This window comes from Lampetra planeri, chromosome 53 (genome assembly GCF_965212315.1).
Source record: "Lampetra planeri chromosome 53, kcLamPlan1.2.h2, whole genome shotgun sequence".
Lineage (NCBI taxonomy): Eukaryota > Metazoa > Chordata > Hyperoartia > Petromyzontiformes > Petromyzontidae > Lampetra > Lampetra planeri.
In genome coordinates this window covers 638,334-664,284 of record NC_136159.1, presented here as the reverse complement: position 1 = coordinate 664,284, position 25,951 = coordinate 638,334, and the positions used below count along the sequence as shown (strand labels likewise).

Genomic DNA, 25,951 nt, shown 5'->3' with positions numbered 1-25,951 from the left:
AGAAAAAACGAGACGATGATGGGAGGACATTCCAAAGTGCGAGGGAAGAAGCAGAAATGTGAGTGGTGTGACCTCCAGGGTGGTGAGTGGGTCGCCGGTCCTGGGCCTCCCCTACGTTGACTCAGCCTCAAATTAGTATCTGGTGCGCTGTGTAAACATCGCCAAGAGGGAGACAAAGGCGGCCGGGCGTGGTTCTGCCACTCCCTCCCGTGCGCCATACTGGCTCTTACAGGTGCTCGCTGACAGCAACTTGCTCCAACAGTCTGTCAAAGTCTACGGGGCAATGTTTGTCTTTGTTTGAGTGAGCGAGTGGGTGAATGAGTGACTGGATGAGTGACTGGGTGGGTGACTGGATGGGTGAATGAGTAGGTGAGCGAGTAAGTGGGTGAGTGTGTTGTTGTGCCCTGCAGTGTGGTGGGTGATCACAGTGTCGACGAAGCAGTCTGGTAGACCTCAACGCGGGTGGAGGAACCAATCAGCAACGTTCACGGAACACGATCTGTGGTAGCAGCGATAGAAAAGTGAGATGGAGATGAGAGATTTTCTGTATTTAATCGGTGAGTGCTAGATCATCAATAAAGTTGATTTTGTTTAACCAGCTGAGGACAACACGATACCAGGATAAGTCCCATTTGCAAGAGTCACCCTAAGTCACGTAAATCTCACTGCTCTTCGTTCAATTACGTCTCGCGATCACAGTCTGTCTGAGCAAGCGTAGCTCGAGGCAGAGCGAGTGCGGTCTCCAACTCCGATCCACTCTGAAGAACATCGCTGGCCTCTGAACGTCGCCTATTCCATACTGTTATGTTGAATGCCACAGTGTTATGGGCGAATGTGTTTAGTTCGTTGTTGTTGTTATTATCTGTAATTGTGCACCACCAAATAATTGATGACATCGCGCAACCTACTTAAAGACCAAGACTGGGGGACACTTTGACAATTCCGGCAGCTGCCTGATGATGCAGGTTTTACCAGCGACATGTCCACTCCCAATCATTCAACACGAACGGATCTCACTCCAACATTACCAGCGGTGCTGCTGAAGAAGTAATAAATAGGCCACGTTTGTTCACCACGTGATAACTTTATTAAATGGCTGTGTCGGGTGGAGGAGAGGTGTACGACACACATTTTACCCACGCGACGCTCTGACCCCGAAACAAAAAAGCATACTCTTTGGTTCTATCGGTAAAGTCACGTGGGTATAAAATAAAACAACGTCGTGATCTATTGTATTTTCTACCCACGTGACTTTACCGAAAGAACCAAAGAGTATGGATTCCTGCAGTCACGAAAGCTTCAAATAAAAAAAAGCATCTCAATATTTATTAGACGCGAAAGCCGACACGTGTTGAATTGACCCAATAACAATAATCACCACGTGTTTAATGATCTCAGTGAGGCTTTGCCTGAGACGCAACGAGCACACTCAGAGCTGCTGCTGCTGCTAACAACGCCTCCGCTACGAGAGGCGTCGCGTGAGTTCACCCGAGTGGCGCACGCGAGCTCGCGTGAACTCACGCGAGCTCGGGCGACGAGCCTCAGCACGCGCGGCATGCAGGGGTCGACCCGCACCACCGCCAGATAAAGCAAATTGCATAGTAATGAGTCGGTGATGCGGGACGTGTTGGGAGGGCGGGCGGTGATTAGGAATGTATGCGCGTGTGATGGTGGTGTCGGGGTGGTGGGGGGTTGGCTGCTCTGCCTCTCATCATTGGTCACGGCAACGGCTGGGGTGGAGGGGGTCGAGGCTGGGGGTGGCAGGGGGGAGGACGGCTGCGCACGCGTCCCAAATACAACCCGCGGAGCCGCGCGCGCCGCCTCACTCACTTTTGTTCCGCGCTCAGAGTGGGACGCACAGAGCGAGCGGGCGAGCGAGAGAGAGGGGGGAGGGAGGCACGAGCAGCGGCCCCACAGCCTCATCCTCCTGCAGCGCACGGCCCCCGAGGCCAGCACGAGCCGTGCACTTCCACGCCCACGCGGCCACAGCGCCACTCCGCATCGAGGGGCCACACACTCGATGGGCGTTCCCTCTTAGCGCGACAGTAGCTCCCGTGTGCCGCGCGTATTTACCAGCGCTCCATTCTCAGGCGGGGTGGGGGAGTAATCGAGTCACGATGTCGCCGCTCCTCTCGCTGCTGTTGCTGCTGCTGCTGCTTCTGCCGGTGCCTAGCGCCGCGCAGCGCGGGGCGCTCCGGTTCAGCGTGCGCGAGGAGGAGCCCCCGGGCACGGTCATCGCGCGCCTCGCCGACCTCTTCCTCGAGCAGCAACGCGACGGGGACGACCGCGACGGCGAGGAGGGCAGCGACGCGGGGGCAGCGGCGGCGGGGGCCGCCCCGTCGCGCTTCGTGGTGATGGACGCGCGCGGCGCGGACCTCCCGCTCGGCGTGCACGGACGCGACGGCACGCTGAGCGTGGCCCGCGCGCTCGACCGCGAGGCGCTGTGCCCGCGCGCCGACCCGGGCCCCGTCGCCGCCGCTTCCGCCGCCGCCTGCGTCATCTCCATGGACGTGGCGGCCGAGTTCGAGGAGCCGCGCGCCGCGTTCCGCCTCGTGCGCGTGCACGTGGAGGTGCTCGACGTGAACGACCACGCGCCCGAGTTCCCGCGCGCCGTCATCCCCGTGGAGGTGAGCGCGAAGGTTCACGATGATGATGATGATGATGCGATGGTGACAATGTCGACGATGATGATGAAGGTGCGTGAGTGTGCAAGATGTGAATGACGGTGCGCGCGTGTCTCACGATGACGCGTTGCTCCTCTCGACCAGGTGAGCGAGAGCGCCCCCGTGGGCACGCGCTTCCCGCTGGACGCGGCGCGCGACCCGGACGTGGGGGAGAACGCGCGCATCGAGTACTCCCTCGCGCCCTCGCAGCACTTCAGGCTGGAGGTGGGGGCCGCGGGGCCTGGCCAAGCGGCCCTGGCCGAGCTGGTGGTGACGCGCGCGCTGGACCGCGAGGAGCGCGCCCTGCACGAGCTGCGGCTGACGGCGCGCGACGCGGGCGCGACCCCGCGCGCGGGCGCGGCGCTCGTGCGCGTCAGCGTCCTGGACACCAACGACAACAGCCCCGCGTGGGCGCGCGCCGCCTGGGAGGCCGAGGTGCGCGAGGACGCCGCCGCGGGCTCCACCGTGGCGCGCCTCTCGGCCTCCGACCCGGACGAGGGCCCCAGCGGCGAGGTGGTCTACTCGCTGAGCGCGCACGCGGGTCCCGACGCGCGCCGCCTGTTCCGCGTGGACGCCTCCACGGGGCTGGTGACCCTGGTGCGCGCGCTGGACCGCGAGCAGCGGGCCTCGCACACCGTGCACGTGCAGGCCAGCGACCTGGGCCCACACGCCGTGCCCGCGCACAGCCTGCTCACCGTGCGCGTCATCGACGTGAACGACAACGAGCCCGCGCTGCGCGTGCGCGTGCTCGCCGAGCGCGTGTCCGAGGCGGCGCCGCGCGGCACCCTCGTGGCGCACGTGACGGCGTGGGACGCGGACGCGGGGGACGACGGCCGGGTGAGCGTGGAGCTGCTGGAGGAGGGAGGCGGCGGCGGCTCCGCCGCGCGCGGGTTCCTGGCGCTCGTGGCGCGGGACGCGGACGGAGCCGCGGCCTCGGCGGCGGCGGGGGCGGGGGGGGGCGGGGGGAGGCGGCGGCGCCGCCTTCGTGCTGCTCACGGACCGCGCGCTGGACCGCGAGCGCGCGGAGGAGATCAACGTGACGGTGGTGGCACGCGACCACGGCTCCCCGCCGCGATCGTCCTCGCGTTCCTTCACGCTGCGCATCGCCGACGAGAACGACAACGCGCCCGCGTTCCCGCGCGCCGTGCTCGACGCCTCGGTGCCCGAGAACGCGCGGCCGGGCACCCTCGTGGCGAGCGTGACGGCGAGGGACGCGGACGCGGCGCACAACGCGCGCGTCTCCTACGCGCTGCTGAGCGCGCACGGCGACGAGCACGAAGACGACGTGACGGAGCTGCTGCGCGTGGATCCCGCCACGGGCGCCGTGCGCACGCTGCGCCCGCTCGACCGCGAGGAGCACGCGCTGCTCACGTTCCGCGTCCGCGCCCAGGACTCGGGGACGCCGCCGCTCGCCAGCGATGTCACCGTGCACGTGCGCGTGCTCGACGCCAACGACAACGCGCCCGCCATCGACGTCGGCGCGACGCGCTCGCTCGCGGTGCCCGTGGGCGCGCCCGCCGGGCACCCGGTGGGCACCGTGCGCGCGCGCGACCCCGACGAGGGCCTCAACGGCGCCGTGGAGCTGTGCGTGGCGGGCGAGTCGCCGCTCGCCCTCTTCGAGCTGAGCCCCGGCACGGGGCAGCTGCGCACCCGCGTCCCGGTGCCGCGCTCCGCGCTGGGCGTGCACGCGCTCGTGGTGGTGGCGAGCGACTCGGGGGAGCCGCGCCTCTCCACCACCGCCACCGTCTCCGTCACCGTGATGCTGCAGGAGGAGATGGAGCGACGCGGCGCCGGGGCGGCCGGAGCCGCGCACGGAGTCGCGTACAGCGCCGCGCTGGGCTCGCTCGGCACGGCGTGCGCGCTGCTTGTCCTCGCGCTGGCGGTCGCGGCCGCGAGGCGCGGGGTGAAAAGCGCGTTCAGGCGCGACGAGGAGCGCGGGGGCGAGGAGGAAGAGGAGGAGGTGGGGGAGGGGGGGGGAGGAGGGGGGGGGAGGGGGCCTCCGACTCGAGCTCCCGCGCGCTGCACGCGCAGCGCGGCGCGGGGCGCGGCTCCCTGGGCAGCCTCGGTCTCAGCAGCAGCAGCTGCAGCAGTAGCAGCAGCAGTGCGGACGCCGCTCCTCTCGAGCGCACGGCTCATCCCGAGTACCTGAGCGTTGGCGACGCGGCACCGAGGCCCCTGGAGGTGAGACGCACGTGGTTTGGGAAAAATGATCAGAGCGCAACCTTTCGTGTTTGAGAACTGCCGGCGGAAGCAGACATCACACAGCTACCTCTGGTCCACAGAGCAGAGGGCAGCTCTTTACCACGCGCTATGCATTGTGGGAGTCATGTTCATGGCATGGCAGCAAGACCGATATTTTTTTATTCTCAATGCCGGAATTTAGCCAAAGTGCATGACAGTTTCTTATTTCCGCGCTGTTTTCTTTCGGTCATTTGGTGACCGGGCTGAGACGCTGCTGGTTCATTAACGGTGCGGCGGGGCTGCCCTCTCGCCCCCTCTCTCTCTCCTCCTCGCAGGTGTCGCAGCTGCTCGCCTTGCTGCACCAGGGCGAGTACCACCCGCGGCCCAGCTTCAAGGGGAACGCGCGGACGCGCAGCTTCAGGTGAGACGCGGCTCCTCCACTCCCCCCACGCTCCCTCCCTCCCCCCACTCCCCCTCCCTCCCCCCACTCCCCCTTCAACCCCACACTCCCCCTCCCTCCTCCTCCCCCCTCCCTCCTCCTCCTCCCTCCCTCCGCCTCCCCCTCCCTCCCTCCCTCCTCCCCCCCGTCCTCACCCTCTCACCGGCGCCTCCTTGCGCCAGACGGAGTGAGCCCCCCCCCGGTACCCGCGGTGGTGGCGATCGACAAAATGAAACTCGGCAAAAGCTCAGCGCAGCCCCAAGCAGCTCAAGTATAAGAAACACAAACAGGGTAGAAACAAACATTCAACACTCTTGGGTGAGTGGAGAAAATTCCACATTCCTCTGACGGGAATTGATCATCCGCATATTTGTTTCGGCCTCACCGTCCAATCAAGTGGAGCAACCAATGGCACAGCGCCACCTACAGAGGGCCATTGCCCGAAACGTCTGTATAGGCGTACGGGGTTGAAGCTATCGCCGCCTCACCGCCTGCGCACACCCCGTGAGCGAGGAGATGGTCGGCACGGTCTCTCTTCAAGGAGGATTCTTGGAGCAAAACCCGCAGCGCGCAAGGCGACGAGCACTGCGGAGATCCGCGCGGGAGAGTCCACGAACCCGCTTGCTCAGCTGCCATCTCTTGCCCAACGGAGGTTGGGAGTTTCACAAATCTCTGCGTGATCCGACAACCCTTTGCCTCGAAAGCGCCGAGTTACAGGCGCGCGCGCCACCACTATCTGTGCCGCGCGATGCAAATCGCCCTCGTCACCCTCGTCACCCTCGTCACCCTCGTCACCCTCGTCATCCTCGTCACCACCGCGACCGTGCGGGTTGTCTTGCCGCAGGAGTTTGCCCACGGAGCCCGACCAGCTGAGCTCGCGGGACAGCGCGCGCGGGGACAGCGACACGGGCGGCAGCGGCTCCGAGGGTCGCGCCTCGCCCTGCGCACTCGGTGAGTCCACGCGGAGCACGGCGACCCCACCCCACTCCTCCCCTCCTTCTCACCACCACCTCACCCCCTCACCATCTGACCTCCTCACTACTACCACCCCCTAGCACCGAAGCCCCTCACCCCACCCCTTCCTCCCGGCGCCACCCTTTCCCCACATCACCATCTCGCCCCCTCGCCACCAACCCCTCACCACTTCACGCCTTCACTGCCTCGTCACATCACCCCGCCGCCACCACCACCGCCCTCACCGCCCTCCTCTCCGTGGCCGTGCAGGAGGAACGTGCACGGCCGAGTGCAGGGTGCTGGGCCACTCGGACTCGTGCTGGCTGCCCGCCACGGACGCGCCCTCCCCGCGCGGAGGATCTCCTCCGCTCGTCGACGCCGCGACGCCGCCGCCGGCTCTCAACAACCTGCGGGGCGGCCCCCCGCCGCACGCGGCCTGCAGCACCCTGCCACCCCGCTCCGAGCGGTGGCTCGCGGGGCCCCGGGGCGGCGGGGGCCGCGAGCGGCGCCGAGCTCCGGGGCCTCGACGCGCCGCCGAGGAAGCTCTTTCCCCGCGGGCCCGACGAGGCGGCGAGCGCGCCGCGCCTGCCGTGAGAGCGCGGGGCGCCGTGCCGCCCGACGTTCCGTCGCGACGCTCGCGGCCTCGGCCGCGGCGAGCGGAGAGACCGAGAGACGACAGCGGCGTCGTCCTTAGCGAGGGTCGAGGGTCGCCCCCGGTGACGCCGAAGCCAGCGGCCGCGCTGTGGCACAGCGCGGGCCGCACGGGGCGACGGCGCGAGGCGCTTTGTCTTGAGCAGAGGTCCTCGTCCATTCCCGTTGCGCGGCGCACTTTAGAACTTCACAACTTGAGAACTTACTCGAGTTTCGCGGCTCACCGGATCAAAAACTCTTTGCCCAACTGCGCACGCGCGACCAAGATGAGTTGAGAGGGCCGGGGGTGGGGGCTGACGGCTGTCGGTCACCGTCCTGAGCCGTGATCAATGGAGAGGGGAGGACGGGAGATGGGGGTGTGGCCTGGATCGGCCACTGAACGGCACGGCGAGGGAGACTTCGTCTGTCCTAGCTTGCAAACAGCGAGCTTCTTTCCTATCATTGCGAAAACCTCGCGGCACACGTGGCACTTCGCCACGGCACAGCGAGTTGCCGCTGCGGCTGTGCAGCACTTTGTCTCGAGAAAGTCGTCAGCGACCTGGTGAGCGAGTGACACTGGCTCCTTGCACCCGGGAACCTCCCACGTGGTGGGGGGGGGGGGGGGGTGAACACGCGACTTTATTCGTGCGGTGCCACGGACTTGTACATGAGAAGCACAAATATTTATTTTTCTATCCACTTGTTTATATTTCATGAGCGAAAACTGACTTTATTCAGCGTGAAGCGGAACATGCTGAGTGCATTGGGGCAACGTAGATGCACTCGCCGGTGCTCTCAGTGTTCACGTGTCCATTGCCAAGTTGACAGCAGCTCACCACTACGAGCTGCCGCTGCACGTTGAAAGTGATGGGGGACAGATTCTGATGATCCTCTGACAAGTTGTGTTGTACACATCTGGCCAGGGTGGATGAAGAGTAGGCCAAGTACCCTTCGTATTGGCCAGCCGTCGCGTGGCTGAGCAGTGACAGGGCTGCACCTTTAACCGACATCTTGGAACACCCAGAAACATATCCGGTTGCAAAAGTTGGTGAAACCCACATTGTCTGTTTCGTATAGAAGTCACGTGTTTACTCCAGGGAGAGTTGACCTGTGCGCTATTCAATTATTTCAGCAAACGTCTGTGTCGACTTCAGTTGGAGGTCCCAGTCACTGGTCCCCAAGTGTCCCAGGATCAGTCATCAACTCGTGAGCCATGTGGCAGACGCGGAGCTCTCGAGGGTGCAGGCGGTGCACCTGCACCGGGGCCCACTTGCCAGAGGGCCCCAGGCGCCGGCTTACAAAGCGAGCAGGGGCCTCATCTCGTTCCTTGCACCACGGCCCATGCCGGCCGCTATTGGCACACCCATCGTATGTCAGAGCGGCACAGCTGCAGCCATACCGACAGTCCAGGGGCCAGAGCAGAGACTGATACCGCCTACGGCACGAGAACTTGGGCCACACCGAGAGAATTAGACGGCTTATGAGAATGAATCACTTGATAATCCCACTCGTTTCAAATTGGCATCGCATAATTCACCGTTATTGTCCACCTACAGAAAGTGTAACTGTTAAAGTGATGCCACCTCAGTTGGTACCGATGAGTGACACGTGTGTTGGTCGGGGCTCATGGGTGACAAGTCGGAAATGCGTTGTAATCAGTGTCCGCCACTCTGCTCGCCACTGCCGCCGCCGCTGCTGCTGCGCTGGTGTTCATGCTGCGAGACGAACAGCGACTACCCCACGTGTCGTGACTGCTCCCATTCACCCGCCTGTTGTGTGTGACCGACGCACGCGCGGTGTGTACAGCCACGCCTTATATTGTACTGCAGTTGTCTGAAATGTTGACGGTTAAATCGACGCTTTATATATTTTTGTATTAGAGGCTGCTTAAGCATCATCGACCGCTTTGAGTGGATTCACGTGCATGGCTGAGCTTTAGTTGGCACGCTCACGTTGACCTGCTCCACATCTGTATGCACACGTGCTTGGCGTTTTGCGTGACTGAGCGCGTCAGTCGGAGTGCTGTCTAACTCTAGAGCAGCAGAGCTGTTCTAATCGCATTCAAAGTCCTCGCCTTTTGTCCCAGCTTGCTGCGTCTTTAATAAAATAAAAACCCACGTGGTCCATCGGGCGCGTGTGTGACTCCACTGGTTGATGGTTAACTGCCTGAATCACTGCGTCTCTCCTTCATAATGGGTGCTGTGCACACACGCCGATTACACCATGATCACTTGAACACGGAGTAGGCTTTCACGACAAATATTATTTATAATAAAGTTTTTTGGGTTAGATCGCGTTATTATAAATGTGTCGTAACCCTCCACCACCCGACACAACCAGTAAGGTTTCTACTGGTAGGAACCTCCTGGTTACACCAGCCCACAGGGGATTATTGTGTCCGTCCGTCGTGCAGGGAGGGGCTGGGTGGGGAGGGAGTGGCTGGGTGGGGAGGGGAGGGTGGGGAGGGGCTGGGTGGGGAGGGTGGGGACGGGCTGGGTGGTGAGGGTGGGGCTGGGTGGGGGGTGGGAGGGGTGGGGCTGGTTGGGGAGGGGCTGGTCACCCCGTGGTGCCCTTATAAAACTCAACGTTTAAAGGGAAAGTGTGACAGGGGATCGGGGCATTTGCCAGGAGACTCTCCACCCGCGCATTGATTGATCTGTTCAACAAAGACCCGACAAGAACAACCCCACGCGCCTGGGACGTCTCTCGAGATGTGACAGGGAGCAGGGTGTGGTGATGGCTGGGAGGAGTGGGCAGGCTGGAGGAGGAAGGCCTCACGCGAGACGCTGCTGCGGAACTTTAACAGAACACTTTAAGGGGGAAGATGTCGCCTCGGCAGCAACTGTGAGTGGATGTCAGCAATGGAGAGGTATGGCGGCATCAGAGGCAATGGTCGCTTCTCGTTTTTTCTCATAAGGGGCCGTCCATAAATGACGTCACGCACCTGGGGGGGGGGGTCAGATATTGCTGACGATGTGTGACGATGGGGGGGGGGGGGTTGAGAAATGTGACGTCACATCAAAATGCGCAACTTTAAATATAGACAACACTTCTACTTAATAAAATTGACTTTTTAATAAATGTTTTCTCCTACAACATCAGAGTGCAGCGCCACATTAAACACGCACTACAATGACAACAGTTTAAAGCGATTTCAAGCATCTTTCATATATTTTTTTGGGGAGGCAGAGCTTTGTGACGTCATATTTGAGGGGGGGGGGGTCTGACTTTTTGTGACTTCGTGTGACGAAGGGGGGGGGGGGGTCAAAAAATCGCGTGACGTCATTTATGGACGGCCACTAAGACTGCTGATGCAGAACTACAATTTCACATTCAGGTGGTCAAACCCAGACAACCGCGTCAGGAGCAGTGCAGTGGATCATCGCTGTGACGTCTCCGGCCTGTTCTGGATGACCACAGGCGCACACCACGACTGGAGAGTTTTTAATGTTCCATGTGTGCATCAGGTACCCGCACCTACTGCCATGGTGTGTGCAGTGGATTCGGTTTAGGGTGCACCATGAGCTTCGTGGAAGGTCAAACCCAGGGATGTTCTGCGTTGGGTCTTTCACAACAAGGTGGTGTTTTTGAGTTCTGTTGACCTCCATTCAGCTCTGCAAGTGTCAAGGGGGTTGAACTCGCGCTGTTCAAGGTGCAGTGCATGGGTCCAAATGGGCTCGGCGGGACTTCAAGCGATGACGAGGGACGTTCTTGAGGTCCTGGTGAATGAGAAGGCGACTGATTTCCTTGATTCGCAGGACTTCCCGGAGGGGGAGAGATGAGTGACAGCACGGGCCGCCTGGGCGTTGGGGCGACTCGTGGGTTCCAGTGACACGCCGCATTGCAGTGTTCAGTGGGACATCCACCAGTCGAGTGGCGACTGCTTCTGGTGGGGCACGCGGCTCGGCTGCAGGGTGCACGAGAACCCGCCTTGATGTCCATAGCTGCCCCCGTGGTGCTCGCCGGTTTGTGGACCAGGTTGACCCTTGTCGTTGTCGTCTTCACGGCGACCTTTTTGAGGTGGTCGTGGAAGGTGAGCGGACGGTCCACTTCACTCACTCAGGATGTGACGAGGGGTTTCTCTGCGAGGTCCGGTGTCCTGCCACGCGGCCACACAGCCGAGGGCTGAACCTTCCCACCCGCCTTGAATACGTCAGTCAAAGCAACGTCTTAACAGCATTGTGGAATCTGGGCAAATTAATTCTAGATTTGAAGCTTTCGTGACTGCAAGGATTCATACTCGTAGGTTTTTTCGGTAAAGTCACATAGGTAAAAATAAATAATACAAGTGAAATAATGGAGATAAAATAATTTAAATGAAATAATATAAATATTAAATATTTTATTTCTATTATTTCATTTTTATTATTTATTTTTATCTACGTGACTTTACCGAAAAAACCTAAGAGTATGGCCAAATTAAGTTCAGAACAAAATGTATCCATTGTACCGAAATGCATAGACGCGGCGTAAAACGAATGTTTTGTTTCGCTGCGTGGCGCTAACGAGGGCATGAAGTCGGCTGACAACGTCTTAAACCCACTGCCCAAACTGGTGAGCATGGAACGTGACCACGTGGCGACACCGCGCGTCCAGTCGCTCAGACAGAACAAGACTGCGATGAGCTGTGTGAGTAAAGTCACTGCTGTCCCGAGCAATGCGGTGGATTATTTATTGTTGTACGATATTATGAATACACTTGTCCCGCCAGAGTAACGTGGAATGTAACACAAAGGGTGGTCACTCGAGCCTTCGCCTGCGGCGGTAACATCTCAATCGCGTTTTGTCCACCAAGCGCGACCCGTACCCAACAGTCAGCTGATCGGCGACCAATCGGGCTGCGTGTAAGATGCGAAGCGGATCGCCCCTCGCGCTTGGAGCCTGGACTCAATGGTTGAAAGTTAATTTCTCGTTTGGCTTATAATTAGTGGTCGTGCAGGCTGCTTGACCCCACATTGGTGAATGCGGGATAAGTACCCGATAAACACGCCAACGTTGGGCACCCATGTGGTTGGAACCATCGTCCAACGTTGACCCAACGTTCCATGTTCACTGGGTAAGGAGCAGAGTGCAGTGCAAATGTGCTTATACTGGTAGGAACCCACTGGTTCCACCAGCCCACAGGGGATTATTGTGTCCGTCCGTCCGTCGTGCAGGGAGGGGCTGGGTGGGGAGGGTGGGGAGGGGCTGGGTGGGGAGGGACTGGGTGGGGAGGGGCTGGGTGGGGAGGGGCTGGTCACCCCGTGGTGCCCTCATAAAACTCAACGTTTAACCTACTCATGCCGGCTTGTGCCCGCCCTCACAGTCGGGCATATTTGCGGAATACACCACGCCCTGGCCGTTGACCCTGCAGGCCATTGACCGAGCAACCCAACACGTTCCTAGCAGCTCCCTCCACAGGAACGTGTTCCTGCACTGCCCTCTGCTGACGACATCGCCCCAGTGAATGAATACACAGTAGTGCGATGTGCAGGTGCGTTTCTGCTTAACATAGTTTACTGAAAACTTGTGTTTTATAATCTCAGACTAATAACAAAAAACAATGATATCTGCTCTCGGGGAGGGCCATTGCCCGAAACGTCAGGGCTACTACTACTACTACACGTGTGTTATTACAGGGCAATGCTGATGGCACGGCGTGGAACAATTGCTCAAAAGTGCGCAGACGACGCTTGGAGGAGAGACGCTTTGAATGCCACTGGGAGAGAGCCGGGAGCGCGTTGGGTATCGACAAGATCGAGACCATCGTCACACTGATGCTGATGGCCGAGACCTATAACGGAACGCCGCTTCCGAGAAAATCGTCAAGCGTGGAGATGGAGCGATGAATTGAACTCGTGCGCACGTGGCGGCGGCTCGGGGAGGCCTTCGTCCAGCAGTGGATCGCGCACGGCGATCGGAGACGACGGCCAAGCCGGGCGGTCACGTGGCCCAGTGGTAGCGCGCGATCGCCGCTAGTTGCGGTTCGATTGGAGCGCCCACCCTGGTTAATACCGCGGGTGTGTGCTAACCGTGCAACACGCGCCCTCTGCTGCACAGCGGACGTACGTGTATGTACGTTGGACTTCTTTCGCACCGTACGTAGCCAACCGTTGCTAATCGGAGCCGCGGGACCCCGTGGCGTCATTCGATGAGGCTGCAACGTCGCTCGGCTGGAATTGCACAGCAGCAACATCCCCCCCCGCTGTGAAACTACTGCGGGCTGTGACACGGCGCCTTCGCGACCGCCTGGCGCTGGAAAAATGCCGCGAATACAAAATATGTAACATTTATAATACTGTAATAAAATATGTTCTTATTACAATACTGTAATCATGATTAAATATCTGTGGTTATGGATAAGCATTCGGATTGTTGTAACTTTCTGACTCACCCCTACTGGATATTCCTCCAGTATAAATACATATTCTGATTGTGATAGCTGCAAAAGAGCTTCATAGCTCATCGGATTTCTCGAGTTTAAAGATTCTGATGCTGTAGGGACAGCGGCACTCCGGATCCAGTGCGAGCCGGCTCCACTCCGCCTCTTCCGAGCTGCCGGCCGTCAGACGTCGCCAATGCGAGCGATGTGTAAACGCACGCGGAAGTGAAGTCCTCCGTCTTGACGATCACTCGAGCGGCAACAACACTACAAACAGCGGCAATTAATGCCGGTAACGCGGATATACGTACAACTCGTACTGCTGTCATCGCGACGGCAATCGTCGGCGAGTAACACCGACAACTTATTACCAAATGTTGTGTTGGGCTTAAATGTAATGCGACCGTGTGCCGCTGCTACTGCCGAATCTCTCGACATTGGCGCCCTAACAGCACAATTATAACCTGCAATAGATTATTATTATCAAATGTTTAATCTGAAAGCGTAGTGGACTTACGCAGTGTCAAAACAGATATTTATAAACACAGGATACACATTAAACCACTCCCCGCGGCGTGCACTCGCTGCTGCTCGAGTGATTTCCCCGTGGGTCTAGAGGTGGTGATGGTGGTACTGGACGTCTGTGAACAAAGCGCTTCATAGCTCATCGGATTCCTCCAGTAGACATACAGCTTCTGTAAGGATCGACACACTCGAGGTGGTCGTTGTGGGTTCGTGGCTTCGAGGTTGTTTCGCTGCTGGTGAGGGGAGGGGGGCGAGGAGCCGGGATGTCTCTGGGGGTGTTTTTCGGCTGCACGTTCATCGCCTTCGGGCCGGCCTTGGCGCTCTTCGTGCTGACGGTGGCCGCCGACCCGGTCCGGGTCATCATCCTCATCGCCGGGTGAGAACGACGCCTCCTCATTACTCATCATCCATCACACGCACAAAGACCGTGTCGCCTGGAGCACACTGTTGGGGCAAGTGCTGTTCGCGAGCACCTATGGAGGCCGTGGCGATGTTTACACACCGCACCAGGTACTCATTTTAGGCTGAGTCGACCTAGGGGAGGCCCAGGACCGGTTCAATTAATCGTCACCGGTGTTGGCCGTGAGCAGGAATCGAACTCGGGTCGCCGCCGGTTTTGTAGCGCTAATCACTGCGCCACCGTTCCCCCTCACATTTAGACATACAAAGACAAACACCAACATGCATACGTTAAATCATACACACCCGTCCACATATATACACACCCACACATCTATTACTAGGGTTTTGTCTGTCCAAGGACGGGTGTATTGCAGTAAATCTGAAACTTGCCAGCGAAAAGCAGATTGCGACGTGATATTTATTGTATCAATTTGTGTGCAATTAGTAAGGGCGCGGTGACACAGACCTATTTCATTTAAAGGTGATAATCCCTTGTTCATCATGACGTCCTTTTTACTTCGATGTCTCAACAGCAGCGTGACGGAGACCACGTGACGTGAGGGTGCTGCCTTGTGAGTGAGGGCTGTGAGTGGACGCCGAGGAGGGGGGAGGAGGCGCCTCGCCCCCCCTGTGGAGTGACGTCACTTGCTCATGATTATTAATGAGGGGGGGTCCATGTGGTAACCTGCTCATGAATATTAATGAGGGGGGCTGGTCGATGTGGAGTAACGTCAAGAGCGTTAAGGACGGACATTCCTGGGTGATGATCGTAGGCATGGAGATGATCAATGCCCACTGTTAACAACACGGTCCTGCATTGTATTGCAAGAACTTCCCGTGACACTGCTGACAACAGCCCATTACTATGGGCCAAGAATTACTCGGTCAGGAGTTCCCACACATCCTCAACAGTGGCCGACTTCCCCGTACGGAGTGGCGCCGCTGCCGAGGGGGCAGATTTTGCCAACTTCACCGGAGCCCCAGGCGGCGGGCAGCGGAGAGGGAGCGGGGAAGTTGGACCGGGGGAAGAGGCTTTTCGAGTCCCCACACCACGGCCCGTGCCAACCACTGCTGGCACACCCCATCTAACTATTGCAGGGCGGCCAAATAGTTTTTTTCTGCCAAGTCAGATGGATTTTAAATTAAATATACATCAATAATGATAACATTTACCCCCCCCCCCCAACTCCGGGTGCACCTCTGCCAACCACGCTATGCTACAGCCCAATGCCACACTCTAGGATCCCAACAGCCACGGCTTAACACGTGCCACATGGCGTCACCAGTTCATGTAAAACCAAACTATTACTCTAAACTATTTTTTTTATTTGACCAGGTAAGGCCCGCTGAGCTACACAGCTCTTTTTCAGAAGCGACCGGGCCACTAATGATAGCTCAACGAAGTGGCTTGTCATCACGTGGAAATTTATAGCAGCCAAATACTCTAACCGTGTGTTTTTAAACGTTGTGTGTGTGTTTGTTGGGCACTAGGCTACGTGCACCCAACCTGGCACAAGTGCTGCGATGACGTGAATGTCACTTAGTGGCGAATGCTGGTCGTTGTTGTTGTTGTTGTTGTCGTGCCCAGGTCTTTCTTTTGGCTGGTGTCGCTGTTGGTGTCCTCTCTGGTGTGGTTCGTGGTCTCCGTGGTGACAGACCGCACCAATGTTCAGCTGCAGCAGGAGCTGCTCACGCTCGGGGTCTTCCTCTCCGTGTGCCTCCAGGAGCTCTCGCGCTTTGGCTACTACTGCCTGCTCAGGTACCTCCGAGCGCAGTGGAGCCGCAATGATTTGTCGATTACAGTTGGTTCATCGACGAGAAACTGCAATCGACTACTATTTGATTTTGTCTCTTCATCCTGAGAACAACTGACGAGAGGTTGACAAAACTACCCGCAGAGCGGACACCGATAGAAAGCGAGAGAAGGCAAGAGAAGGAAGCCACTGGAGCGATGCACTTTTAAATCATCTCGAAGACTCATTTCCTTAAAACTGCTTTTTATGTTTAATTTGTCGTTCATCCCCCGCACCTCCGATTAGCGCGGTTGGCTACGTACGGTGCGGAAAAAGTTCAACATGTGTACAGTGCATACGGAAGCAGAGGAAGCTGGCAGCAGCAGCAGTAAGATAATACCACAGAGTTCTGAGCTCGCTACTGGACAGGAGAAATGGACTAAAATGAAATAAAGGAGGCCTTTGCGCAGCAGTGGGAAGTTGCAGTTTGACAACAAATTGTCTCGTGGTCGATTACGCAGCTCCCTTTTATAACACGGCAACTGCCTCCACATTTTGCCTCCTGAAGACAAGAAACCCCCTGCGAGCCACGTCCGGCGTGACGCGGCCGATGAGTCGCTAAGCCACGTCCATCACCTCCCGTCCAGCGGCACACGTTTGAAACAGAGGCGACATCTTTTCCCTCCAACTGTTCCCGTGTTATACGATTAGTCGGACAGTCGAACCGATAATCGGTATAGTAATCGATTTCTTAAGTAATCGGATTGCAGCCCAGCTCTGTTGTACAGTGAGTCCTCAAAATAACGTGGGCCGGTATACCGTGGACGTGCCACATATAACGGGATGTTGTGAGGAACGCTTAACAGTTAAAAACACACATTTTTGGAAACAAATTGAAAATCACTCTCCTGAAGCATAAAGAGCAAAGAAAGCTGTATCTGTTTAAGAATATGTATATATTTACATCCAACTAGTGACTGTTTAAACGCACTTGTGTATTTCTACCAGCCGTGCCGAGCGAGGATTGGCGTCGATTAGCATGGATGGGCAGCCTCCTATCACCACCCACCAGATGGCCTACGGTACGTGACGGAATGCTGCATTCCATGCAATGGTCATGATGGTGTTGACGAGGACAGCACTACAGAAGTTTGTGGTCGATCATCATCATCCACAATGATCATCATCATTGTCCTCCCAAAGCTGTCACCATGTCTGACGATCCTGCGATGTAACAATCCACCCATGGCACCTGCACACAAGCCGATTTCATTGCTCCATTTCGGCAGTGGACGATCCAAGGTGTGTACCGTCGCCTCCGTGGCTGCCGCTCTGTCGTTAGTCTCACCAGCCACCATCGCTTCCAGCGAGTGCAATGGAGAGGAGCAGAGGGAGATGAGAGGAGCAAGGTGGGAATGTGGGGGAGAGTAGAGTGAGATGACGGTGAGGCAGGAAAGGCGTGGATGGGAGTAGACTGAGATGAAAGAGGACAGTTATAGGAGTGTGTGGAGGGGAGTAGACTGAGATTAGAGGGGAGAGGCAGGATGGGAGTAGACTGAGATGAAAGAGGACAGTTATAGGAGTGTGTGGAGGGGAGTAGACTGAGATTAGAGGGGAGAGGCAGGATGGGAGTAGACTGAGATGAAAGAGGACAGTTATAGGAGTGTGTGGAGGGGAGTAGACTGAGATTAGAGGGGAGAGGCAGGATGGGAGTAGACTGAGATGAAAGAGGACAGTTATAGTAGTGTGTGGAGGGGAGTAGGCTGAGATTAGAGGGGAGAGGCAGGATGGGAGTAGACTGAGATGAAAGAGGACAGTTATAGGAGTGTGTGGAGGGGAGTAGACTGAGATTAGAGGGGAGAGGCAGGATGGGAGTAGACTGAGATGAAAGAGGACAGTTATAGGAGTGTGTGGAGGGGAGTAGACTGAGATTAGAGGGGAGAGGCAGGAGGGGAGTAGAGGGAGGCGAGAGGTAGGTAGGAGCTAGTCCATGACCGATCTTAAGGTCGTTGAGCACGATCTTGAACTTGATCCGGGTTTGCAATGGGAGCCGTAACGCTGAGTGTGCCGTCGCTTGTGCCCTGTCCGCCTCTGAACCGCCCCTATTCTCCCCACTCCGACTGGCCCGGTTGACACCTGTGGCTGCTCCCTCACAGCCGCTGGGCTGGGCTATGGCCTCGTGAGCGGGGCCTTCTCGGTGGTGAACACGCTGGCGCAGGCCGCGGGGCCCGGCACGGTCGGCATCCACGGTGACTCGCAGTACTACTTCCTGTCGTCCGGTGAGTCGTGGCAAGCGGTTTACAATTTTTTTCCCGTTCCATTTTTTGGCCCGTCTACATATATATATATTGAATCGTGGCACTGCCACTATCGTTTTGTCATGGTGAAGAAATTGGGTTGGATCAATGGCGCAGTGGTGAGCACACCGCTCTATTGACCTGGCCATCTGCGTTCAATTCCGAGCCCATGGCTAACGTCAGCAATTGATAACCAGTGATGTCGAAGCTGGCCCTGTGCCCTTCTCCCCCGCCCCCTCTGACCTTCCCTTCTTCAACCTGCACTGACCAGCATGGTGAAGTATAGTCGAAGAACCCCCATGACCAATATGGTGTGGTAAGGCCTTCAAGCAGAAGTGGGTTGTTGACACTGGGCTGTACATGTACACGTGTTGTGACAGATTCACGACTTTGTAAATAATGTAGATACAAGGTAAGAAAATATCAATTGTGACCATGAAATAATTGAATCGCGAAAGGGGAGGGTGGCTAATCATTTCACCTTTACTTAGTTGGTAGTACACAAGAGAACACATCCATTAGTAGCGAGCTGAGAGCTTCCCTAACCGCCTACTTTTATAGACTTTGATCAGAACTTAATAATTAATAATAATTTAATATATTTGCCATTTGCGCCATTCTTATAGCACAGTGTTGCCAGGAAGGTGCTCCGTGTCGCAGACCACTAGTCTGGTCGGCTGGTTGGGAGCGATCTTGCCGTGCGTCATCCCAATTGAAGTAATGTACGCGTCATCTTTTATCAAACTTGGCAAAATTTTAACCGCGATGCCGGCACACGATGGCCTGCTCCTTTTGAATGACGTCAGCAGGATCATCTGCACACGTTGGCGATGATTGACTTGCCTGTGCACGTTGCTAAATGGACAACCCCTCGTGTCCTCCTCCTGTCCATCTTACTACGACTACTATCTTTATTTGGTAAGGCCCACTCAGCTATGTAGCTCTTTTTCAGAAGCAACCTGGCCATAAATTATAGCTCGATGAACGGCTTATCACGTGGAAATTTACAGCAGCCGAATACTCTAAACGCACGTTCAGTCTAAATGTGGAGGGAAAAACCAGAGGACCTGGAGAAAAATCCACACGACCACGGGGAGAGAGAGAGACACGCAAACTCCAAGTATTGATGCGTCAGGGTAGGGATGACCTCCTGCATATCGGGTGAGGTAATTAACATCTCGGCAACGTGGCGCCCGGTTGCGAGATGTTAACTACCGCACTTGTGTTCATCTCCCCCCCCACCCTCCCCCCACCAGCATTCATGACTATGGCGCTGGTGCTGCTCCACACCTTCTGGGGACTTATCTTCTTCCACGGCTGCGAGAAGCGGCGCTGGGTGGCGGTGTCGCTTGTCGTGGGCTCTCACTTCCTCGTCTCTGGGCTGGTGGGTCACGCCGGTCACGCCGGTCACGCCGGTCACGCCGGCACGGAACTTACCGAGAACTCTGGACGGTGACGTGGCCTGGCGGGACGTACCGCGCTCGCCGATTGTTGCGGACGGTTCGGGGTTCGAGTCCTGGGGGCCGCCCCGGTGAATTCCTGCGGTGTGTTGTTAACCGTGAAGATAATATAACTACTATGTGCCGTCTGCTTTCCCAGTGGACGTTAAGATCCCGTGACACCATCCGAAAAGAGTAGGGCCATCGTGTGCCAGTGTCATGGTCCAAATTTGAAAAACGAGCTGCAAATTAGTCAACTGGGATTGCACACAGCAACATCGCTCCCTGCTATGAAACTACCCCAGACTGCGTGAAACAACGCCTTGCACCATAAGGATGGCACCAATACCATACGTACTCAATAATTATAATCATAACAGAATAACAATTTCCATTTATCTGAGCAGCTCAAAGTGGCAAACATCTCACTTCAAGAATTCCATGGACTTGCAATAGTCTATCATTAACATTTAATAAACATACCCACGCCTTTTCTTCAGTGCAGCATTTAGGTGCCCTGCAGCAGGTGACCCCCCACTGGCACTGGCAGCCATCCCTGTGAGGCACAAGGTGAATGCTGCACTGGCCAGCCATGTGGGCATAGTCTGCCAGTTGAGGGCAATGTTGTTGCAAGGTGGTTGTCCCAGTTTGTGCTATTGGTGTTGCTGAGTGCTGACTTATCTTGTCATGTTATATTAATACATTGTCATTGTCATCACCATTGTTATCATCATCATTATTATCATCATCATTATCATTTTATTATGCTCTCAGCTTTTGATTCCACAATGTTTTATCCACCCCTTTCCATGGATCAAGTTAGCAACTTGCTCCTCACCGTCCGCACTGCCCCACAGACCCTGCTGAGCCCGCTGATGACGTGCGGCCTGCCCGTGGCCTACACCGTCCTGCTGGTCATGGCCGTGTGGGCGTTCTACGCGAGCGGAGGGTCCCTCCACAGCCTCAAGCGTTGTCTCACCTGTAAGACGTAGCCCTTCCCTCGCCCACGGCCCGCCTCTGGCGCTGTGACACGGCCCCAGCGCTAGAGCGTGGGCCGCTTTGTTGCAGTGGTTCGCCGTCGAACCCGGCAGGCCGCCCTGGTTATTGCCGCCGACGCATTAATCCGTAAAATGCGCGTTGTTTGTTTCACGGTGGAGCTTAAAGATTCCGTGAAATCTTTTGTAAGGAGAAGGCCAGTATGTGCCGGCATCATGGTCCACATTTTTACAAATTATAAAAAACTAGCGGGAAGTACCCGGCGTTGCCCGGGCGAAAAAGACAGACACACGCATCGACTTGCACACTTACAGACATTGACCCACACACACAAACACATAGACTTACACACACACACACGCACATATGGACTCACACACACAGACATCGACTTTAGATACACACACATGGAGTTACACACACATATCGACGTACACACACTCACACACACATACATAGACTCACACACACACAACGCCCTACACACACACATATGGACTCCAAATTATAAAAAAATAACCGGCAAATGACTCGATTGGGATTACACGTTGCAAGCAACATCACCCCCTACTGGGAAAATACTAAAAACTGTGACACACGGTGCAAATAGAAAATGTACTCAAGTGTTATTGTTATTTTTGTGACGTACAGCCCTTTGTCAAGCCCGTTGGATGAAGTAGACGCACGAGAATGCACACGTGTACACAAAGACACTCGCACACACAAACACACGGACACAACACGTACAGCTATAGTGAGGGGGGTGGGGGGGCAGCTTCGTGTGTCTTTGTGTGCTCACGAACCTTCATCTCTGGATCGAGCAGTGGAGCGTCACTCACAAGCATGGGCGCAATCTGCCCTGCGCCAGCATTTCATTCAAGTTCGGTCTGTGTTGCACGTGTGCGTCTGTGTTGCGTGTGTTGCGCGCATGCATCCGTGTTGCGCGCATGCATCCGTGTTGCACGTATGCATCCGTGTTGCACGTATGCATCCGTGTTGCACGTATGCGTCTGTGTTGCGTGTGTTGCGCGCATGCATCCGTGTTGCACGTATGCATCTGTGTTGCGCGTGTGTGTCTATTTCCAGGCAAGCAGCAGTGGGAGCGGGTGCCCTTGCTGTATGGCGACCCGCAGGACGACAGGGTCGACTAGCAGCGGCGCTGCTGCTGCTGCTGCGGCGTCTCCGTCGAGGGAACCTGTACCGGGAAATTCCTTTTTGGAGCGCTTTGTACCACAATGCACCTGCATATTCATGCGTGGGTGTGTGTGGATGTGTGTCATTCTCAGACTAATGCCCATTTGTAGGCCGGTGCCGTGCACACCTTGTGCCGCACAGGGACAGCTGCCAATGGGGGGGCCCATACTGCAAAAGGGCATTGGACTGGTCGGAATGAGATGCGTGATTGCTAAGGCCCTTACAGCTTCTGTCTTGGCTGTACGTGCAAATGCTCTGTGGGAAGTCAATAGTAGCTGTTCAAAGATAACCACTCTGAAAATATCTTGTTGGAGCACAAACGCACTTTGACTTTTATGATAGCTGCTTTGAAGTGACATTCAGCTCCAGTAAAATTATGCTAATTCTGTGGTAGAGTCTGCGCCGACATTTCTGAGATATCATGAGTCTGAATCCAGGAGTCTACCACCATGGGATTAGCTGAAGTTATCAAGTGTAGATAATTGATGGGCTAATCCCGATTACCATTGGCTTTCTAAAAATATGACGTGTTGAATAGTTTTTCACTTAAATTGTCTTATTCCAACCCTGAAAATGTAAAGTATTGGTTCACTTGTCATGCCAGGAACACTTTTTGCAGGTCATATAAAAGGTGTGCTTGTCATGATTAATGAGTCTCGAAGTGCTTTCAGAAGTACATTTTGTACATCATCGTCTGGGACTGTTCTCTGACACTGTCTGGTGCACTGCTCGCTGAAAACCGTCCGAATGTGAATGTCTTCTTCCTGTGACATGACACTAAAACATAATTGGGTAACCAAAGGCAGAATAGAACAGCACAACTCCAAAGCTCTCTCTCCATAGGCGAGTGGGAAGGTGGCTCTTACTTTGTGCCCTCACCCTGTCAGGCTTGGGCCCATGAGGCTGAGCTCAAGGTCAGGAGCCCCACGGTGACATGTGATCTGCCCACCCGAGCACTATCCAGGCTCGTCCCTACTTGGCTTTCTGCAATCTGACTAGATCAGCTGCATTCCGAGTGATTTTGATCACAGGCGCAGGTTATGTTCGGCTATTTACAATTAAGTCTCTTACCGTTTTTACCAGGTATTTGTATGTATGTTGAACTTATTTCACACCGTACGGAGTCAACGGTGATAATCTCACTTCCAGGTGGATTTTTAACACAAACACCGCCGCCTGAAATTTAAACTTGGCAAGTGACGTCACGGCACACATTTGATTTCTGTCTTCGCCGACGTTGCGCACAACAAACAAGTCGAGGCGTGTGTAGGGGACACGGTGACACCGAGTTGAACTGACTGAGGTCACACGCGACGAACGCCTCAGTAGCCCCACCCCTGACCGTACGTGGCTCCGAGCCGGGTCCAGATGTTTTGCGAGTCCAGCGTATCGTGGTTTGGTTCCGGCAAATAAGAGGAAAGCCAACTGGACCGTTAGGACCCCTGCGCTGGCTTGATTCGGCTCGGATGTACCGGTGGGAAAGGGGTTGAAGGCGGCCACGAGTTGAATTGCCGCTCGGTAAGTAAAGAAAACCACTCTGGGTGCAAGTCCCAAAGCACAGGCGGAATGTTTTGCATTACGGGACCACAGTGCCTATGTACTTGTTGCAACAGTTCAGTTGCGCCAGAAACAACGTGTGTTCTTGTCATGGCCGTGAGGGTACGCATGGCAGATGGATTGGTGCCAGCACGACGATGGCATTCAAATGAAGTGCGCGGAGCTCTTGAACGATTGTTTTAAACGAGACGATGACCACGATGATCATGATGATGTGCGGTATAGTGGGTGTCGGGTTGGTATATTTTTTGAGCAAACCTTTTTAAGAAACGTGCGGCAGTGTTTTGAGTTATAGAGACGCGGTCGTGGATTTAATGTCCTGTTAAAACCAGAACACTGAAGACGTGACTTTTGTAGAAGAGATGTTTTTTTTATGGGACAAAGTTTGGACGAATGTTTGCCTTTTCTGCTACAAGTTCAAGTTGATTTTACCTAACCGAGTGAGAACTTTAAAGAGACCAGAATAGTCTCATGTGCAAGAGTGACCTGGGGCATGTCTAGCAGTAGGGGTGATGATTGTTACGTATAATCCAGATTGAGTAATTTGTGGTGTCATTTTTGAACTTTTTTTTAACGCGAGGCGGATGGCACATAGTATTATATTACAACTGCTGTGATTGGGGGGTGTTCTAGTACATTGTAGTGCAATTGTGCATATTCATACAATTTGTGAAGAAGACCAAATGACTTAGAATATATGGTTTTTCACAAACTGAAATATAGGGTGATTTGTTGAATTGGTAGTAGTTCCATACTTTTGTGTGTAAAAGTGGTGTATATAATGCACTATGCATTGCATTTGGCCATGGCAATGCAATGGATTACAGGTATACACTAACACAAGTGATTTGTTATTGATTTATTAACCAAAGTATAATTGAATTACAGTATCATTTAATTATTAGACAACGGGGTGATGTTTCATTGCCATATTTTTGTTGTATACAGGACGCATACACAAGATGTGTTGGTAAATAAACTGATGGCTCACTTGATGTGTTCCGTGGCACTTCTTACATCTGTCTATTGCAATATTTTATCCAGTAAAATTAATTTGTATTTTCCCCGTTCACTACAGCAGACAATGCACGTTATGTTTGAATACCAACTAACTCAACTCTCCTTGCGTGTTATTTGGCGATGCTGCTGCTGCTGCGTTGTCAGTGGTACACACAAGCACAGCAACAACAATTACTCGGCACACTCGTCAGTATAACACGGTGGTGGCGGTGGTGGCCTTTCAATAAAAATGTAATCGGCGACGTTTCCGGCAATGCTTTCGGGCAATCGCCCTTCGCTGCCTCTCCGTGTGCTGGGGGGTTTGGGGGGGGGGTGTTTTTGATGTCTCGACAGAACAGGGATGTCTACACTTGTGGCACTGAGTCTGGGGGCTGGATTCACATCTAGTCGAAGAGACATCGGTGACAACACATTGTATCTAGTAGACTGTTGATGTACGAGGTGGCGAGAAGTTCTCTCTCGCCTGGTGTACAGGAGGAGGTCGTGGGCTCGATCCCGACCCCGACGCTGTTCGGAGTTTGCGTGTCGCTCTCCGTGGTCCTTTGCGATTTTCCCCTCCACATTTTTTCACGCGCGTTTCAAGAATTTGGCTGCTATAAATGTCCACGTGACCAGCGTGTTCTGTTCCAATTGGCACGTTCTGTTTATGTAACAAACCTTACTCATTGGCTGTGGCGGCTGGTGGCGGGTTTAACGACACATTTATATTTCCACGCGATCGAATCCAAACAAAACAACTTAGATTTTGAACACCAGAGGAGGCAGAAACCTGGATTCGATCCCAGCTTATCGAGCCAGAGGGCACTTTAGCCAGCTCAGTCTCTCTACCGCATGGCCTCTGAGCATCAAACTCGGCATGCTCGTCAACAGCACTGCCTTGACACAGCACCAGCTGTGCACCAACTTCACCAGCCGGCTTCGCCCGAGACTTGGATTCTTGTCTTGGATTAATACACGGCCGACGTGGAGGGTGTGGGGGGATGCGTGACGTCACCAGGCACACTGCGTGACGTCAGCAGGCACACTGCGTGACGTCAGCAGGCACACTGCGTGATGCTGCCGCATGCGGGTGACATCACAGATGTGACGTCACCGCTCACTTGCCATGCAAAATATATACATTCTTTGTTTTTTTTACACTTAAGCGGTTGTGCTTTCGCTACGTTGTCCCCACCAGAAGAAGGACGCTTGTGTTGCGCCCTAAACGTCGTGATTTAATTTAGTTTTCATTTATTTCATTTGTTTTTTTACCTACGTGACTTTACCGAAAAAAACAAAGAGTATGAATCATTGCAGTCACGAAAGCTTCAAATCTAGAATATATCCATTATTGCGCCCCCCGCCCAAAAAAATACAAAAGTCGATTTTATACGTTTTGCATTGTGTACAGTCTGGAAGATACCCACATGCCAAATTTCAAGTTTGTTGCATGTCGGGAAGTATGCTAAACATTTCGAATAGACACATTCACAAATTTCCATTTTTTTTTATATATAGATACTGTCATCGTCGACGTATCGGGCAATGTCCCTTCTTGAGGGCACGTGCTATTTGTTTTTA

General features: G+C 55.2%; 2 protein-coding genes across 2 annotated transcripts; both read left to right on the top strand.

The window, feature by feature from the left end:
• Positions 1 to 2,117: 2,117 nt before the first annotated feature.
• On the top strand, positions 2,118 to 7,163 carry LOC144734796 (protocadherin-18-like). Its single transcript, XM_078617179.1, has 7 exons — positions 2,118 to 2,627; positions 2,769 to 3,611; positions 3,694 to 4,623; positions 4,695 to 4,844; positions 5,180 to 5,265; positions 6,128 to 6,234; positions 6,508 to 7,163. The coding sequence occupies exons 1-7, from the start codon at positions 2,118 to 2,120 to the stop codon at positions 7,161 to 7,163; spliced, it is 3,282 nt and encodes a 1,093-aa protein (XP_078473305.1).
• A 6,240-nt stretch (positions 7,164 to 13,403) lies between these two features.
• Positions 13,404 to 24,366, top strand: LOC144734760 (gamma-secretase subunit APH-1A-like). The gene is made up of 7 exons (XM_078617122.1): positions 13,404 to 14,129; positions 15,744 to 15,914; positions 16,897 to 16,970; positions 18,045 to 18,167; positions 19,442 to 19,569; positions 20,482 to 20,605; positions 21,707 to 24,366. Exons 1-7 carry the CDS (start codon positions 14,017 to 14,019, stop codon positions 21,769 to 21,771), a joined length of 798 nt encoding a protein of 265 aa, XP_078473248.1. The 5' UTR covers positions 13,404 to 14,016; the 3' UTR covers positions 21,772 to 24,366.
• The last annotated feature ends 1,585 nt before the right edge of the window (positions 24,367 to 25,951 follow it).

Bases quoted from the DNA above. Each gene is read 5' to 3' on its own strand.
- LOC144734796 (XM_078617179.1), top strand. From the start codon at position 2,118: ATGTCGCCGCTCCTCTCGCTGCTGTTGCTGCTGCTGCTGCTTCTGCCG. The intron at 3,612-3,693 runs GCGGGGGGGGGC...CGCGCGGAGGAG, and splicing joins CGGCCTCGGCGGCGGCGGGG to ATCAACGTGACGGTGGTGGC. The intron at 6,235-6,507 runs GTGAGTCCACGC...GTGGCCGTGCAG, and splicing joins CGCCTCGCCCTGCGCACTCG to GAGGAACGTGCACGGCCGAG.
- LOC144734760 (XM_078617122.1), top strand. From the start codon at position 14,017: ATGTCTCTGGGGGTGTTTTTCGGCTGCACGTTCATCGCCTTCGGGCCG. The intron at 14,130-15,743 runs GTGAGAACGACG...TGTCGTGCCCAG, and splicing joins GTCATCATCCTCATCGCCGG to GTCTTTCTTTTGGCTGGTGT. The intron at 19,570-20,481 runs GTGGGTCACGCC...ACTGCCCCACAG, and splicing joins ACTTCCTCGTCTCTGGGCTG to ACCCTGCTGAGCCCGCTGAT.